This window comes from Rousettus aegyptiacus, unplaced genomic scaffold, assembly GCF_014176215.1.
Source record: "Rousettus aegyptiacus isolate mRouAeg1 unplaced genomic scaffold, mRouAeg1.p scaffold_m13_p_2, whole genome shotgun sequence".
In the NCBI taxonomy this organism is placed as follows: domain Eukaryota; kingdom Metazoa; phylum Chordata; class Mammalia; order Chiroptera; family Pteropodidae; genus Rousettus; species Rousettus aegyptiacus.
In genome coordinates, this window is record NW_023416295.1 from 131,263,429 (window position 1) to 131,282,336 (window position 18,908).

Here is an 18,908-nt window from a genome sequence, read left to right on the forward strand (position 1 = left end):
TATATACCCAGAACTGGGATTGCTGGATCATATAGTAATTCTATTTTTAATTTTTTGAGGAATCTCCATGCTGTTTTCCGAAATGGTTGTGCCAAGTTAGTCTCACCAACAGTGCAGAAGGGTTCCCTTTTCTACAATCCTCAATAATAGTTATCTCTTTTTTTTTCATAATAGCCATCCTAACCAGTATGAGGTAATTTCTCATTGTGGTTTTGATTTGCATTTTCCTGATTAGTGACGTGGAACACATTTCCATGTACTTTTTGGCCATTTGTATGTCTTCTTTAGAAAAATATCTATTCAGATCCTTTGCCCATCTTTAAATTGGATTGTTTTCTTGCTATTCAATTTTATGAGTTCCTTATATATTTGGGATCTTAACCCCTTATCAGACATATGGTTTGCATATATCTTCTCCCATTCTGTAAGTTGCCCTTTCATTTTGTTGATCATTTTTTTTACTGCAGAAACTATGTAAATTTTAGAATTGTTTTTTCTATTTCTGTGAAAAATGCCATTGATATTGCACTGAATCTTTAGGTGGTTTGGGGTAGTACGAACATTTAACAATATTAATTCTTCCAATCCATGAACATGTTGTATCTTTCCACTTAAATATGTCTTCAGTTTCTTTTATCAATGTCTTAGAGTTTTCAATGTAAAGATCCTTCACTTCCCTGTCTAAATTTATTCCTAAGTATTCATTTGTTTTTGATACTTTTATAAATGGGATTGTTTTCCTTATTTCTTTTTCGGAGAATTCATTTTTAACATATAGAAATGCAACTGACCTTTGTATGCTGATTTTGTGTCTTGCAACTCTACTGAGTTTGTTAGCTCTAACGGTTTTTTTGGTGGTGCACATTAGCTATTTTATAGTGGAACCCGAGGGTAGTATTCACAGTACTGAATGACGCCTACTGCATGGGCACTGGGCCAAACAGCACTGATACCAGCGGTAAGAAACTGGTATAGCCATTTGGGTGTGGACCAGCTGCAAGTAGCCCTGGAGCCAGATGATCCCTCCAATAAGATCAGAGTTGTCCCATAACAAGACCTCAGTCTACTGTGAGCTATGATGGATGCTGCAATGTTGGAGGAAGGTGGTATAGAAATGTGCCCCATCCCCTTCACACTGTCCTGCCCGACAAACTCAATTCAGTGATGCTTCAGCTGTCCCCAAGAACTAAGCAGGACTGTTGACTCCAGTTAATTAGTTTAATTGTCCAGATATTAGACTAAGCAATGGGGATAGAACAACAACAAGGCAGACACATCCCTGGCCTCATAGTTAACAATACTGTTAATATCCATTACATATTTTCTACATGGCAGGCTTCATGTTGATCATTTCATACGTATTATCTCATTTAATCCCCACCCAACCCTTTTACAAGCAAGGATGCTGAGGCGTAAGGGAATAAGCAACATGCCCAACATCACACAGCTAGTAAGAAGTGAAACCAGTCTGACCTCAAAGCCTGCTAGTATCACCCCTGTGAAATAGGGCTGCTTGGGGCTCCCTAGGGGATAGATCGTTCTCAGCCTAAACCTCCTACTCCCTCTCCAGGTGACAGTCTGACCTATGAGATCAGGAACAGGAAGAGTGAGGAGGAAGAGGAAGACCTGGATGAATGGATTGAGGTGATGGAGAAGGTGTTACCTCTGTCCCTCATCACCACCAAAGGAGGCATCGAGTCTCTCATTTCCCTTTGCTCCACTCTCATCGAAGGACAAAAGAAAAGGGCACAAAGTAGGTTCCGGCAGTATCTGGAAGTGGGTTGAGTGGGGTGGATGCCATCTCAGGGGAAGAAGTCATACATCAGAGTCCATGTGGGCCTTTCTGACTCTCCTCCAGCTTTATCTGAGATGGATTGGCAGTGGTGAGGGGTTGGAGTGTTAAACCCAAGCTGAGCAGTTCTGAGCTGTCCCTCAGGACTGGAGGAAGGGCTGATGTGGAAATAGCTTCTTTTAGTGCTCCCTGAAGCTGTGGCCTCATGCAGGTTCTGAAGAACAAGGCTAGAAGCCCAGAAAGGCTGGAGTGTGTAGCTTGAGCCCGAGGAACATCCTTTCCTTACTCCAAACCCAGCCACAGAACCAAAAGTCTGGTGAGACTCAGCCAACAGTTCCAGAACCTCCTCGATTTTGGCTGCTCTAGAATTTGTCAGTCAACAATATGCAACCTTAGAATTTTACTCCTATCAGCACTAGAAGGGACCTGAGATTATCTAACTCCTACATTTTATAGATGAGAACACTAAAGCTCGAAGAAGGGACCACAAAGAAAGCCTGTGGCAAAACCCCACTTAGGTTTTCTGGCTTCTTATTCTTATTCAAAAGCATGAGCTTCAGAGTCAGACAGAACTGAGTTTGAATCTCATGTACCAGTTTTTGGCTATGTAACTTTGGGCGAGTGACTTCATCTTTTGAACCTCACTTTCCTCTTGTACAAAATAAGGAGGATGCTGCCCACTTGCAAGGTTCCCCTTGGTACAAGGCATCTGGCACCATACTTAGAACCTGCTCAGGGCTTAATAAACAATAGCTAACATTAGCATTTTACCATTGACTCTTACAGTCAGGTTCCTTATCATCAAGTAAGGTCCACAGCTGGGGGAGGGAGGAAGCAGGGAAATGTGAGAGAAGGAACAATCTCTCCTACAATCCTAACCATATTATTTCTCCAAATATAGTTAGTTATATACGTATTTCTTTGCTGGATTACAAACTCCTACATGGCAAAGGCTGTGTCTTATTTATTTTTTAGGGATTAGTTATTGAGCTTTCATTGGGTACCTGATACTGTGCTCAGCAACAAACATGCTTTTAATTAAGTCCTATGAAGTAGATGCTGTAATTATCCCACTTTTCAGAAACAGAGGCACTGAGAAGTTGGAAAACTCGCCCAAAGCAAGTGGTACGGATGGGATCAAGCCCAAGTTACCTGATTCCAGAATCCAAGCTTTGAACCACTTGGCCATATGGCCTCTCTGACAATATTAGATTGATGCTAGCATGACGTCAATGTCATTTAATTTCCATATTTCCTTTAGCCCCTATTCAAAGTTAGCCAATGTTTTTTTCTGCCATTGATGTTCATTGACTAGGCAAATGAATGGATGCTCCAAGATAATCACTCCAGCAGCCCTACACATGGTATTCTAAGGGGATATAACTACAACCATGACCCAGCTCTGAGGAGCGGAGGTCTGTGAACACAGAGTGCACAGTCTATGTTTATGTGCATTTTCCTGGAGAGAAGTTCTGTTTTCATCAAAGTATCAAAAGAGTTTGTACTCCCAATTGGAAAAAGACATTAGTCATTAAAAACAAAAACATGTGAACAGTTATAGGACCATGTGATAAATCCTCCATGAACACGGTCCAGTGATAACAAGAAAGGGAAATAAAGCTTCCCAATTGATCTGGAGTCTAAGTGTCATGTAGACTCCAGATCAGATAGTTGGAAAACACAGATATTGAGGCTGGGAAGTAGCATGATTAGAAAAAATAACTCTACTCTAGGGAAATATGGAGGATCAGGAGTACATTGAATTGAGTTGAACTGGATTGAATAGTTCTAGGCCCATCTGGGTCCTGCAGGTGCAACAGAGCTAGCAGGCCCTGACCGGTAAGCCCTGGCCAAGCTGTGAGCCTGGCAGAGATCTCTCCTGACAACATCTTCCCTGGCCTTGCATACAACCCCAGCTCCTTATTCTTGCCAAAGTCCTAAGAGGACTGGATGGGAATTTGGCCAAGCAGGGTCTGGAGAGGCAGTATAATCCTTGGGACCCACGGGAGCTTGTTGTCTTTGTTCTCTCTACTTCTCCTAGTGTCTAAACATAACTTCTGGCAAGGCTGGCAGGAAGAAAGCCCACAAAAATCTACATCCTACCCTCAGCCACTGAGCCCAGAGGAGATGCTCCAGGACAATAATACTACCTGCACGAGGGTCTCTGAGGTGAAGTCCATGCTACAGGAGCTCCTAGACTCCTCCATGTTCAACCAGGGGGAGGTCAGGGCCATCAGGTACATGTCCACTGTAGTGGAGAACCTCAACAAGGCCTTGATCCTCCAGCACAAGGAGAATAGGAGCCTGCAGACCAAGTATAGGCACATGAAAACAGAGATGACCAAAGAACTAAGCAGCCAGAGGCTATACTTCCAGCAATCTCTCCGGGTCCTCGAGAGTAAAAGGGATGCCCTACTAAAGCAAGTAGAAGTTCTAGGGGGAAAGTATCATGATCTTCTCCTGATAAAGCATGCCTTAGAGTTCCAGCTGAAGAAGGCTCAGTCTGTGAGAGATCAAGCCGAAGACCAGGCCAAGATCTTCGTTGACTCTCTGGGCACCCCTGAGGAAGAGACCCTGTCAAAGAAAGAACCAGTCATGGAGGAAACCCAACAGGAACCCAAGAAGGAGGAGCAATTGTTTTCACCACTTCCCCCAAGTCCCATCACCATGGCCGGGGACATTGGTGCTGGTTCTTCAGCATATCATCATCCACTTTCCACCATGAACATGCATTCGAGGATTGCAGATATGTACAGCAGTAAGGATGCTGAAAGTCTTCCACCTATGTTGCCATCTTCAGTGGATCATGAGTTTCCTAAGAAGTGGGAAATGCCAGTGGCAGAGAGCCTAGGCCACAAAGTCAAAGACCAGAAGGATTTCTTCCAGGAAGCAACCCAAGAGAAAGAAGGACTCCAAAGTCCTTTTAGGGAGGAGCTATCCTCAGAGAGCTCCAGGAAGGTGGCCCTGGAGCACTGGGAAGAGGAACTCAGCTGGGAGAGGCGGAGGCAGCAGTGGCTGGAGGAGGAGGAGATGTGGTTGCAGCGGCAGAAGAAGTGGGCCCTGTTGCAGCAGGAGCACCAGGAGAAGCTTCAGCAGTGGGAGACGGAGGAGGTGGCAAAGGAGCAGCGGCAGAAATTGACCCAGCTGGAAAAGGAGAAAAGGACCCCACAGAGGGAACCAGAGCAGCCAAGGAAGGATGCGGAAAGGATGATCTTTGTGACCACCAGTCGATGGAGGGACTTGGAGAAGGCATCACTGGGACCTCCCCCAAGCCGGGCCCAATCTGCACGCCAAGGCAGGAGGCCACACTTGCCTAGGTCCCCTAATACTCAGCAGCCCATCCCCAGAACTCAGAGGACCGTGAGTTCAGCTGATTTTACCCAGAAACCGTGGACCTGCCGGGTTCTCGCAAAGCCCAAGAAATCAGTCTCCGCTCCTATCACAGGGGAATCTAACAGAAAGGTGACTCAGCCCCCTTTGCGTATATCTCTGCATATATCCCCGGTAACTCTGAAGAAGGTATACCATATGGACATGGAGGCTCTGAGGAAGAATCTGCAGCTCCTGAATGAGGATGCTAAGCGGGGGCTGCCCCACTGCCTGCGCCAGAAGGCACTGGAGCTCACCACCACCACCATGGAGCTGAACACACTCCGACTGTGGAGCCTGTGCCATAAGTACATCCTCCACAGACGCTTCCAGAGCCTCCGGTAGGTCCTCGCTGGCAACCACCCAGCACCTACTCACACCCACTGAGGTGTGCGGGCAAAGCCAAAACCCAAGAGGGAAGGAGCATGGGGTGGGAAGAGTCACTCCAGGCCTGGACAAGGTCCCCCTGAGGCCCTGGGCAACCCTGAAGGCATGTTAGGTGGGGCATCTACACATCACTCTCCTGTACTGGGCTTTCCTCTAAGACCGCTTCCTTATTTCTTCCACTCTTCCTACCCTCTGTCCATAACCCTCCTAATATGCTCCATTTTCCCTGCTTTCTTCCTGTTTCTAGCCCAGCCCCAAGGCTCCACACCTGATACTACCTCCCACTTTTCTGCTTCCTCCTTTCCCGAGCTCCCACCAACCTCTGCTTCTCTTCTTGCTCCCAGGAATTATAACTGTGAAGTCATCCCTGGTTGAAAGACTTGGGAAAAGGAGGAGAGCCTTCACCCAGTAAATGATTTTCTTCTCTCCCTAGACAAGAAGTAATCAACCACATACAAGCCATGCAAGAAACTGGGGCTACCTACAAGACCCAGAATCTCTACATCTTCCTGGAGAACACTGACCACCTGCAGGACCTTCGTCTGCAGGCCTTGATGAACAAACAGAAGGAGCTGGAGGAGAAGCGCCGAGAGTGCTTGAGCAGCATGGTGACCATGTTTCCTAAGGTGGGCCTCCTTCCTGGTGACCTGGGGCTCCTGCACTGACCTGGAGTCAGTGGAGCCAGTAGGGATGGGGATAGGAATGTGGGGTGGGGGATGGTAAATAAGAGAGCAGGCTGAAACCTCTGAACCAGGAAGAGGTGAAGGCAGGAGGTGGCCTGAGTGTAAAGAAGGGAAGCTTTCCAGTATCCATATATGGAGACCTTCACTAGAGAGGGACCTTCAAAAAGAGCTATAGAAGAAATTCTCCTGGAGGAGGAAGGTATCCAGACCCCACAATCCCAACTTTCCAATGAGGTTCTCCCTCCCAGGTCTGTCTCTGCACTGCTCCTGTAGGTTCTGGTTGCTCACCAGGCTCAGCCACAGGTGTCCTCTTCACCCTCATGCTGGAGACTCACTTTGCTTCTCTCTGGGGACAGCTCCCCTGCTTTCTGGATGCTAGGTCTCTCTTGTTTTAATGGAGCACCTCCTCCAGTCACATCCTGACAAAGGGTACCTGGAAGGTAAAATCACTGAGACCTTGGTTGTCTGAAAATATATTTAGTTTGTATATACCCTCACTCTTAATTGACAGTTTGCCTGGATATGGAAGGCTAGGTTAGAATTCATTTTCTCTTACAATTTTGAAGACACTGATCATTGCCTTATAGGTTTTGGTGTTGCTATTGAAAATTCAAAGTCATTCTGAGTCCCAGTCTGTTAGGTTTGACCTGTATTTACTCCCTGTGAACTGGCTTTAGTTTCCTCTACTCCTTGCCCAGCTACTGGGGCAGAGAAGCATATGATCCCCAGGGGACTAGCTCATGGCATGTATGGACTGGAGAATCCCACAGCAGTGATTCAGAACTTGCTGTTATCTCCCCTAAGATAACCCCGAGTCCTGAACAGCAGTGGCCTAAGTCTAAGGGAAGCAGTGTGCTGAGGGACTCTATAAGTGCCAGCAGCAGGCAGTTGGAAGAGCCTTGGCCATGGAGCTATCTCCCAACTCAGTTTCCTATCACCTATACTAGTACTGATCATCTCCTGTAAGTGTCAAAGGGACCATATGACAGTTCTTCCAGTGGCTGTGAGGGTTCCTCAGCTCTTTGTCCAGTGCCAGAGTTAGGGCCGGATGAAAGATACCCAGAGCATTCCAGGTACAACCTGGCCCCACGTCATGCACCCTGTGAGTACTCTCAGCAGTTCTAGCTGCTCTGGCTTCCTCTGGCTTTATTCTTTATTGCTTCGCCCACTGTCCAGATTCTCCACAGCAAAGAAGAAAACAGGAACCAACCCAGCAAGTAAGAAATCAAGGAATTTCTAGGAAATCTGAGACTCAAGAGTCCCAATAGTTTCTAATTAGAAGGATTCCCAGGGTCTCACTCTCTCTGTTCAGCCCTGAGTTAGGCAATGCCTCCTCCCACCATAGAGAGGGGATAACTTCTTGTCTCTCCGATGTCTTTCTGCGGGTTTCTCTAGCTCAAACTGGAGTGGAACATTCACCTGCACACCCCTGTAGTCACCTCCCTAAAGTCAAGGAAAAGCAAGCCGCCCTCATCTTTACTCCGGCGTGCTTACTCCAGTGGCCTCTCCTGCAAGCAGCTCCCAGAACATCTTCCATCCAAGCACCAAGAACATGTCCCCCTGCGGATGGCCCAGTAGGTACAGGGAAGCCAAGGGGGCAGCCAGCTGGAGGAGTGGGGAGGCAGGGAGCAGGGGTGACCAGACTGGGGAGGCTGGAAGCTCCTTGAGGGCACAGACAGGCAAAGCTCACCTCATGAGTTGCAAGGCACCTGTCTTCTCAGCTGCCCTGCTCAGTTCCAGCCATTGCACCTGTCTTCTCAGCTGCCCTGCTCAGTTCCAGCCATTGGCCCAAATGGGGGAGTATGGATGTATATGGTGGTATATGGGCTTCAGGGGCCAGCCTGACCAAGTATGTTCCAAACTATGTAGCTGAAAAAATCTTGAGGACCCACAGCTGAGAACTTACAGTCACTTCTACCTTGAGCATTGGTCTACCTACTGTTGGTCATCCATACAAACAAACCTGATTATATCCACCATGTGACCTCCTGGGCTCAAAAAGAGACACTGTGAGCCTCTGGGCAGCCAAAAAGACTGATATCCATACCCACCCTAGTATTGCCAGGTTCAGGACATGTGCCTGAGGAGCCTCTTCCAGTAGCTTCTCAGCCAAAGGAGCCCCTGGGAGGTGATACTTAAAGGGAAGAGAGGTGACAAGGAGGACAGTGACAACTATTTGAGAAGGGAGGAAAACAAGGCCCAGTGTCTTGGGCTTTGTGGTCCTGGAGAGTTTGTTGCTTCTCAATCCCTCTCTCTGTCTGTATGTCTAAATCCTTGTCTCTTTTAACATTTCCCACCCCTGCTCCAGCCAACAGTGCAACAAGATGGAGGCCGTTTGGAAGACTGATGTGGCCTCCTCCAGTCACCCAATAGAAACGAAGACCCCGACCAGCCTGTCCTGGGACCAGCTAGGAGGGTGCCCAGATGTTCCTCGGCTATTGGCATTGGATGTACATTCCTCCTACCATAAAAGCTTGATGTCCCTCAAAGCATGGTAAGGTGTAGTTTGGGTGGTTAATCTGGATTCAGGGAGACCTGCCCACAAAGGCCAGGGGCCAGAGTACACACTGTCTTTGTACAGCAGCCCAAGAGGTCTCTTTCAGAACATTGTGGATGACCTCATTTATTGTGCCTGCCTCATCGGCCATCAGCTTGTCTCCCCATGCCAATACCAGTCTAGTTCTCTCAAAGGACTTTCCATGGTGTCTCAGATCACTATAGAAGTCTTTCCTTCCCACTTGCACATGAATTGCTCAAGAGGCAAATCTTGCTCTAGATCTGGGGGTTGTTCTCAAGGAAAGCCAGGTTCAGGATGGATAGATGAGGGAGACCAGGAATCACATGACAAACCTGAGACCTGGGCCTGGGCCTGTCTTTGGCATTGCCATTTCCTTAAGGCCTTAAGGCCTTCAAGAACTGTTCCTGGGAAGAGCAGCTGCAGGGACGGAGGCAGGACTCAGTGGGCCAACAAGCACTTAGGTTTTCTGATTAGGAAGATTCAACTCTCCTTTGCCTCTGTTGGCTTGAGGTTGTCACTATTGAAGACTTAACCCTCTTTCAAAGGGCCTTTCTAGATGGCCAGTCCCAGGTGCCTCTTGTGTTCCTGGCCCTGCCCCAGTTAAAGATCTTTGACAAGGAGAAGGTACTGATGCCTGCCAGTCTTAGACCTAACCAGAACCAAGAGCTATAAGATGCTGGCTGCCATCCTCCAGACAGGGACTTGGGTAAAACAGAGTAGCATGGCAGCATCAAAGAAGGCTGGTCCTTGGCTATGCTTCCATTCTAAAGTGAGCCTGAGAGTCCCAGCTGGACGTTAGCATTATAGCTCACCTCTTACATAGATAGCTGGTTTTCACAGTTTCTGGAGAGTTTCCAAGGGTGTGTGTGTGTGTGTGTGTGTGTGTGTGTGTTATTGCTGTGAGTTGATTTGGATATAGCACATACAATTAATTAAGAACAACCAAAAAACAAATACTGTAGCAGAACTCAGTAACCCAGAAGTCAACTAGGGCCCCACCCCCCTGAGAGTTGGCTGAACTTGCCCAAGGTGCCCTCATGGTGGTGTCTCTATTTGGCATTCTGTTTAAATCTGAGGCCCCTGACCCCTTTGTTCTTCCCCCACAGATAAACATGTGCACATAAATATCAAGTGTACACACTCCACTTGACCCCAAGCATTTCATAATGTAACTTTCTGAAAATTTAAGGGGGTGATAGAGAAAGGAATTCATGGTGAATAGCACCAAACAGCAGCCTCTTTTCTTCTCCTCTCTCTTTGGTAGAACATGCAAAATTCAAAAACGCCTTCCTATCTCACACAGAGCTATTCCACCCACACCCAGACCTCCACTGGGATCTCAGCTTCAGGCTTAAGCACTTATCAAAATATTGTTCCCAGCAAAGACAGCTTCCTTCCAGGGGAATTTAGGCAAATACAATTTTCTTCCCCTTTTTCCAACTTTATACAAGTTTATTCACTTTATCTCACTAACAAGTATAGAGGCAAAAGCCTGCTTCTTCTGTCTTCTTTATTCACTTCCCAGGTTGGCACCGCCTACCTGCATGTCATGTTTCAGTGTTGGAACGCCGAGTTGTCTTGGGATCCCTCTATTGTGGCGTGAGAATCTACCACTCTTTAATGAGAGTTCTCTGCTGATGTCCAGGCTACTGCTGCCTTGAGATGTGGGGGTGGGTTGGTCATGCTGCTTTCTTTGCGAGTGCTGTGTGTGTCCCTCTGGAGACACACTCTGCTTTCACTCCCGAAAGTGCACCTTCTCTTTGGCCACCTGCCCTTGGCCCCCCAACAGTCCTCAAATTCACCTGCTGTGTGGTTCCAGGTCACTCACCTCTTTGTAATCCTGCCAACCTCACCATTGCTGTCCAGTTCACAGCACCATTTAGTTTTATAACTAGGACCGACCTCATGCCAACTTTTCCATTTTCCTGGTTGGCCTGGCACTGACAGCCTGTCTCATCTCAGGTCTGCTGGGGTGTCCTCTTAGCATGTGGGGAAGGGCCATTTATCTCCCCTCTGTGGTTTGAGATACTAGGAAGACCATGCCCCTCAGACCTCCCTCTTTAAGATCTTTTTCTGCTTTGCCTTACAAGTGTCTCCCCTGAGCCCTCTGTCTGACAGGTAAGATAGCTGCACACACCAAATGCTATCTGAAGTTAGAGAAGAATCTTAACCTTTAACTGTCCTCCCTTGCTTAGGGCCTGTTCCTGTACAGTTAGGTTCACAGTGGTTCACATGCATGCACTGAGATGCAGCCAGTGCAGACTCACACAGACGTCCAACATGCTGCAGACAGAGGAGAGGGCTTATAACTTGGTTTCTGAAAAGGGGATGGACAGGAAGAAACATGGATGGGTAGGAAGGAGCAAGGAAGAGTAAGAGGAAGGAAGAGGGAAGTATTATCTAAGGTGAAATGAGAGGCAGATTCACAAGAAGGAAAGCAGAGCCCCTAAGATGTGGCAGAAATGTGTGTTAAGCAGTTCCATGTCTGGGTCACGTCTGGTCCCAGCCCTGGACTGGTGTCCCAGAAATGACCTGGGAAGCTCTTGGGTGGGCTGGGTGAGCACTAACATCCGGGGGTTTTGTCTCAGCTGCTCCTCCACCTCTAACTGTATTAACTCTTTCAGTGCCTCAGCAACCCAAAGAAAGGAATGCCAGGAACCTTCAGATGAGTCAGCTAAACTCGTTCATAAAAAGCCAAGCGAGTGCCTCCCTGGAACCCTAAAAAACCAGAAGGATCGAGACCCCGGTCCATCCCTTAGCCAGTGACTCTCAAACTTTAGGATGACTAAAATCACCTGGGAACTTGTTTGAAATGCAGGCTCCTAGCTGGGGTTTTGAAACAAACACCATGGGTGTTGCTAAGTAGTCCTAGAACTTTCAGAAACTCTACTTTCCTCCTTCAGTCCCCAAACTGTATATTTTTAATAAAATAGAAGTGTGTTTATTTTTTAAATGTTCTGTCTCATTGCTGAAACACACACCTCCCCAACTGATTTTTGGAACCAGGTCAATGACCACCTGGACACCAATCAGAGAAGATTCCCCAACTGTTGTCCCTGTTCTTTGGGAGCCAACAAGCTGAGACGGCTGATTAGTGCCTGGCACACAGTAGGGTTCAGTAATTCTTCAGTTAATCAAAGACATGGGCAAATAAGTAACTGCAATACTGATGATTAGCATGAAAGCACAGAAGATAAAAACAAAAGGGGATGTCAAGTACAAGTCAGCGCCACGTGTCACTAGGTAGGAGGCAAAGGTGAGTAAGTCTCTGTGGAGTGACGGCAAAAGTGGCAGTAATGGAGACATGGAGTTTCCAAATCTAGATGGAGTGGGCTAAGGAGGCCATCTCTGGCAACTGTCTGTTCAGTTAAGACTACTTTTGTTAGTTCATTCGGCTAACGAGCATTGTCCCACCCTCATACACAGCCATCTGCCTGTTCTCTAACTCAGCCTCCACCCTCCCGGTCCTTCTCCACTCACCCAGCAAGAACCTGGCCCAAGGACCAAGCACAATAAAACATTACTAGGAAATGGCCCTGTCCTCAGAGAACCCACAATCCAGTGATTCTGTTTCTCAGGAATGGCGCCTATCTTTGCTTCCAGCTTAAGGCTGAGAGTCTGGAAGGAAAAAAAGGATGTGGGATGTGAACGGCTGTCTCTTGGATGATGTTGGAGTAGGGTTTGATTTCTGAGCCATAGCTTAAGGCAAAGATGCCTGGTGAGGGGGAAGGAGATGAGAGGCATTCCAGATGCAGGTCACACATAGAACAGCTGTGGCAGTGCAGGGCTTTTTGTAGCTTTTCAGGTCTCAGGCTTATTCTTTTTTGGAGGCCTCACACCAATTGTAAAATGACCTCATACTAAATGTATTGCTTTAAATAATTCGAAAGGATTTTTAACTTTGCTTTAGAAATTAACTGGCTATGAGTAAGTTTTTTTAATGTGTAGTTTTGGCTGACTTTTCAGCAATTATCATGCATAGAGATGAAATCTAACAAGTTTTGTAAATGTAATGGGAATATTTTGAATATTAAATTTGACAGTGTAATGAAATTGACAATATGTTTTATAAACATGCAATTATATATACATATTTTTACATTTTTTGTATTTTGACACCAATAACATTTTTAAATGTTTCATATGTTCTTGGCACTGTGCTTCAGGTGTCTGGTGGCTACACCAGGTGGTGGAAGACTTTGACTTTTTGGATGTCCTCTAGCACGCTCTCTGGCAAGCAAGCAGAATAGCTGATAGATTCTTCTTCTGCTTCGCCAACCATTCAACTCCTTGAAGGCAAACAGAGCCTGAATGGGCCAAGCTGTAAAGCCTAGAGGGTTGGAAACCAAGGCGATATATAGATATATATGGTGTTTTTCTAGTAATGAGGTTCTTTAATCCTATATACAAGCCTCATTTTATTTTTTTCAGAGCAAAGTTGATGTATTTGGTCAAATAAGATATTGCCTCCACCCTCAAAATAAAACTCAGGGAAGCCAAAGCATCGGAAGGAATATTTTTTGATGTGTTCCTTTAAACCAAATTTGGGGGCTAGCCATAGCTCTACTTATATGAACCAGGCCTCAGAGGCCTCCAAGATGAGGAACCAACACTAATGTGAAAAGGGACATGAGAGAAGGGTCTATTTTAGCCCCAACTGTGACCTTCAGGGAGAAACTGGCCAAGTGGAAGAAACAAAAACCTTTTATAAATAGCCCAGCCAAAGAGCCAGGGGGAGGAAAGCCATGTGGAATCCAATGTGTCCCATGTACTGGGGCGGCCATTTGTAAAAAATCAGGAAAAGGATAAGCATGACTCCATGGATGGAGGAGTCATCTCAAAAAGAGAATACGAGCATGATTAAGATGTAATTACTATTGGAGACTCTGAAATAGCTACATTTAATATATTAAGGAATCTAGTCTAGTGAAAAAGGTGGACAACATGTGTGAACTAATGGAGAATTTGAGAGACAGCAGGAAATTGTAAAAAAAAAGAAATAAAGAACTGGAAAAATGGAAACGTTAGAAGTGAAAACCTTAATATCAGAAATAAATAATTCCCTCAACAGTTTTATCAGCAAACTCAACAAAAGCAGAGGAAAGAAATCCATAAACTTGAAGCTAGGTCAATAGAAATTAATCAAAGTATAACACAAAGAGTAAAAGCAAACAAGTAAACAATCAACCAAACCCAAACTAAGCAAGATGTGTGGGACAATGACAGATGGTCTAACATATGTATAATTAAAGTCCCAGAAGGAGAAGGGAGACAGATTGGGGCAGAAGAAATATTTAAAGAGATAATCACTGAGAATTTCCCAAATTAATGAAAGACAATAAACCACAGATTCAAGCAGCTCAGGATAAATACAAAGCATATCATAGTCCAAGTGCCGATATCGAAGATAAGAGAAAATCTTGAAAGCAGCCAGAAAGAAAAAAAATATTACATAGACATAAGTAACAAAGCAGTCTTCTCATCTGAACCATTTGTCAGCCAGATGGTTCCTGAGGCCCAGCTGTATTCCTTGCCTTATGGTCCACAAGATTACCTAATAGCATTCCAGGATATTCCCCTGTTTGGGGCTGATGTTAGCTTAGGTAGGTTTCTGTTACCTGCAAAACCAATAGTTGGCTGGACTGAGTAGTGTCCTCCAGGGCATGGGCACTTCAGTTCTCCACAGTGCCCAGCCTTTCCTGTCCTGTCACACCTAGCCTCTCCTCTTAACACATACGAGGCCTTGAGCTGGCTAGTGGTTGCATCACCCCTCAAAGATTATTTATTGGCTGTGAGTTGGGAGGAGACAGAGTCGGTGAAGGCTAGATATACTTGTCGACTGGCCTAAACGCCCCTCAAAGTAGGTCCTGGGGTCTGACTATTGCCCCAAATTCTTTCCATAAAGGTGACCAGACCAGAACCACCAAAGCTTAAGTCCAGCTGGCACACCTGTCAGGGATCTGCTGAGATGGTAATTGCCAATGGTGGCAATGTCTGTGAAGGGCAGTAGGTGTCCATAATTTAGGGTCACCACAGAGTCAAGAAAATTCAGATTTTTTTCTTCCACAGTCCCTATTTTAAGAATCCCTGTGTAGGTCTGTCTCCTCCCTTTCTGGAAGAGTTCCTTAACTGCAGGAGCCACAAGCGGGCAGCAAAGTGCTTGTCTGAGGGCCTCAGATGGCCTGGGCAGGGAGAGGGACTGAATTAAAAGCATGGAAACTGCTGAAAGAGGGACACAACTGAAGCTGGGTGGGGTTCATCTGAGAAGGTGCCTGGCTGAGCGTGGAGAGCAAGGATGACAAAGGTAGGGGAAAGAGACGAAGGATTCCTGGCCCATTCTTTGGACGTCTGGATCCCACAGACAATTCTTGAGGGCCAGAGTCTTCTCTCCATCAGTCTAGGGGCCACTTCCTCCTCACTTGACCACCCACCCCTAGTAGGGTCCTAGGCTCTCCAGGTCAGAGATCTGTTCTTGCAAATGATTTTTCAGGCAACTATTTTTTAGGAACTCCGCCAGAGGCCCTTCCTGTTGACATTCTAAAACACGTATCATGTTCTCATTCATTCATTCATTCGTTCATCCATTCATTCAACAAATACCAACTGGGCACTGTTACTAGGCACTGTTTTAGGTGTTAGAGATGCAGTATTGAAGAAAATAGGTTTTATTGTGTGTGAATTTTTAAAAGTGCTTTCATGGAGCTTACATTCTATCGAGGAGAAAGAGACAAACAAAAAATTATAAAATAGACAATATGTCAGATGATAAAAGATACCATGGAAAAACATAAATTTCAAAAGAGGAGTAAGGTACCAGAACATAGGTGTTACAATTAAAATAGGTCATGTCAGGCTTCAGTGAGGTGACATTTGAATTAAGACTAGAAGGAGGTGAGGAAGCAAGCCATGGGGAAACAGCGTGAGGTGGGAGCGTGCCTGGCACATTCAAGGAATAGCATGCTCCAGTGTGGCTGCCACCAGGTGAGTGTGCAGAAGAGAATGATGCTGGAGAAGTGATTGGGGGACAGATTACTTAAGGCATTTACAGGCTACTATAAAGACTTCTCCCACTCTGAATGATCAGGAGCCATTTTTAATCTGAATGAAATGGGAACCATTGCAGAATTTTTGAAAAAAGATGTGATATAAACTGACCTACACTTTAAGACCATGGCTCTGGCTACGGTGATGAGTACAGACAGAAGCAAGGGGAAGCAGGAAGACTAGCTGGAAGCTTTTACAATTAATTCCCATCCCATTCAGGAGAGCTTGGTGAATGAGCTCAAATTCTACTCCCTGCCTACCATGAAGCCTCTCCTAATCCCCTCTAAGGCCCCCATTCTCTCCAGAGCTGTCTCCATTCTTTGTTTATGCATCTCTTCCAGTGCTAGTCAATCTTGCCTTTGTTCTGGGATTACTGATGGGCCTGTCCTCAGCCCCACCAGACTTCAAACTCTTTAAGAGCAGATGCTCAGTTGTTTTCACAGCTGTAGCTAGCTGCCTCCAGCTATGCACATAGTAGAAACAAAGTCAGACTTTTCTCTAAGGAATAAATAATTCCATCCCTCCTTAGCTGAGCTGCCTTGCTGTTGCTTCTGAATCTTCCAGGCTGTTTCTGCCTGGAGAGGCATATCTCTTGTATTAAATGCTTACCCACCGTGACAGCCCTAATTCCATCTGTTAGCCACACTTCACAGTCCCTTGGTAGAGCCATGTTTACACAACACAGTTTGTCACTGGCCTGCAAAGGCAGCCCGTCAGAGGTGGTGGGAAACACATACAAAACACTGTTTGCCAAAGCTATTGGCCTCTCTGGAGGCTCCTGAGAGCAAATTAAATGAGTAATTATTTATTGAGTCCTTAAATATTTATTGAGCACCTACTGTGGTGCTATGTATGGTCTGTCTAGGCAGTGAGGGTATAAATGTGAATATGCAAAGCACTGGAGTGGCTACAAAAATAAATAAAACTAGGACTTATCATCTACCCACCCATTCATCACTCACTTAGCAAGTACTTAGTGCATTGTGCTAAGTACTTGACTGTGTAAAGATGACATTGAGATACAATTCCTTTCACACTCCACTGTTGAGACAGTAATAAATATTGGGGACTGAATTTACACATTCATGACCTTATTTGTTCACAGACATATCTCTTATGTGTAAAACCTTGTTTTGGTTGAAGGTAGGAATGAAGCAGATAGGGAGAAAACAAAGAAAAATAAAACCCAGTCTATGTCCTTAAGGGTATTATAATCAAGAGAGAGAGAGTCCACCTGAACTCTACCACACCCTTCCCTTGACTTTCATCCTGTGATACTTGGTTTCCCTCCTATGTTCCCCATGTACTTCTCTGGCTCCTGTTGGAGCTCATCATCTCCTGCCTGTGTACTCCAGGGGTCACTTCATGCTTGAACATTCACCTCTTCTCATGCCACAGGACATACCCAGATGACTTCATCCTCCCCTACCATTTCAAACGTAAGCTATATGATGATGATTCCCAAACGTATCCCTTGTTCTAATCTCTCCCAAGTCACAGAATTGTATTTCCAAACACCCAAGTGAACATATCAACTGATTGCCTTCTGGCACCTCCAACTCAGTTTATCCAAATAAAACTCATCATCTTTCCTTCTCACCCAAACCGACTTCTCTACTTGTGCTCCCTATCTTGATGCATTAACTATCACTCTCCATCTACTGCCAAAGCCAGAAACCAAGGTACAATCAGTGCCTCTTTTCTTGTACCCTTACCTCTAATCTATCGCCAAACCCGTTCCAGTTTACATCTTATGTCTTCTCCTTGGTGACTACCCTAATTTAGGCTACTGACTGATCACCCTGTCTCTAGTTTTACTCTCAATCTACACTCCATACTAGACCCAAGAGTTCTGAAATCCAGATCTCACCCTGATTAAAAACTTTAATGGTACTTTGTAAGTTTAATCATGACCTATAAAGATTTTTATGACACCTCTTCAGCCTTTCTGTATATGCCATTGTATAGAGGAATCATAATTTATTTAGTCTTCTAGTAATAGATGTTTGAGTCATTTGTAAACTTTTAGTCCTATAACAATGCTATAGCTGATAACTTTGTGCATAGTTTATTTTTCATGTGTGAAAATATTGGATCAGAAGTTACATGCATTTGTAATTTTGACAAGTATTAACAATTTACAGTTCTATCAATAACAGGTAAAGAGGGCCTATGTCCCCACAACCATGCCAGGGGTCTATGATCAAACATTTAAAATTTTTTTCCAATCTATAGGTGAAAAATGATATCTAAATATAGTGTGTTTTCTTGAGGTTGAATATTTTTTCATATATCTAAGAGCCATTTATCTTTCCTTTTACATTAGCCATCCATTTTCTTATTGGATTTTAGTTTTTTCATATTGATTTGAAGGGATTTTGTATATATGAAGCAAATTAATGCCTTTGTCTATGAGTTGCAAATATTTCTCCCATTTGCTATTTGTCTTTGTTTATACTATTTTTTGCTCTGCAGAAATTATAGATTTTTTATGTTGACAGAATATTTTTTATGCTTTAGGAAATTTTATGCTATTCTGAAAAAACATTCTGTACTATGACATTATAAATTTATGATTTTACTCTTCTACATTTATTTAAACAAAATTGATTCATATGGATTTGTTTTAGTGTAAGGACTAGAGATACCATATTATATTTTTTCAGGTGGCTACACAATTGTCTTGATATCACTTACTGTACAACCCACCTTTTCTCTGATAGACAATGCCATCTTTATCAAGAACTAACATTTTAAATGTCTTAGGTCTGTCTGGACTCTCTTTTGTTCTCTGGACCAAAGTGCCTATGCATGCACTGTCTCCTGATTTTACTATTTTAATTATTGTAGCTTTTAATGGTTTAATATCTGGTAGAGCTATTCCCTTCATTAACCTTCTTCTTCAGAATGTTCATGGCTACTCCTGATGCAAAATTTCCGTATGAACTTTATATTCAAATTACATAGTATTAGTATTAGGTAGTGTTAAATTCATGGATTAATTTATAGAGAGCCTATATCATTATGATAGCAAGTCTTTCTACCCCAAGAGTATTCTTTTCCATTTATTCAAACCTCCTTTTCTGTCATACGATATAACATTTTAGTTTTGGGC

The 18,908-nt window shown here is 44.7% G+C and overlaps 1 protein-coding gene and 1 long non-coding RNA gene across 5 annotated transcripts in view; one reads left to right on the forward strand and one right to left on the reverse strand.

The window, feature by feature from the left end:
* FAM186B (family with sequence similarity 186 member B) overlaps positions 1-11,702 on the forward strand; it is a 22,582-nt gene extending 10,880 nt beyond the window's left edge. For all 3 annotated transcript variants that reach the window (XM_036236259.1, XM_016151778.2, XM_016151777.2), the window contains 6 exons: positions 1,571-1,753; positions 3,834-5,502; positions 5,982-6,174; positions 7,627-7,805; positions 8,540-8,725; positions 11,374-11,702. In XM_036236259.1, coding sequence (XP_036092152.1) covers positions 1,571-1,753; positions 3,834-5,502; positions 5,982-6,174; positions 7,627-7,805; positions 8,540-8,725; positions 11,374-11,515 — 2,552 coding nt within the window. In that variant the 3' untranslated portion in view covers positions 11,516-11,702. The remainder of the gene's footprint in view (positions 1-1,570; positions 1,754-3,833; positions 5,503-5,981; positions 6,175-7,626; positions 7,806-8,539; positions 8,726-11,373) is intronic.
* Positions 1,200-18,908, reverse strand: part of LOC107514251 — a 21,421-nt gene continuing 3,712 nt past the window's right edge. Inside the window, exons 2-3 of one of the 2 annotated variants that reach the window (XR_004955593.1) lie at positions 6,520-6,664; positions 1,200-4,607 (exon numbers count right to left, since the gene is read on the reverse strand). This is a non-coding gene — a long non-coding RNA (uncharacterized LOC107514251). The remainder of the gene's footprint in view (positions 4,608-6,519; positions 6,665-18,908) is intronic. The other variant, XR_001597729.2, reaches the window with a different exon arrangement.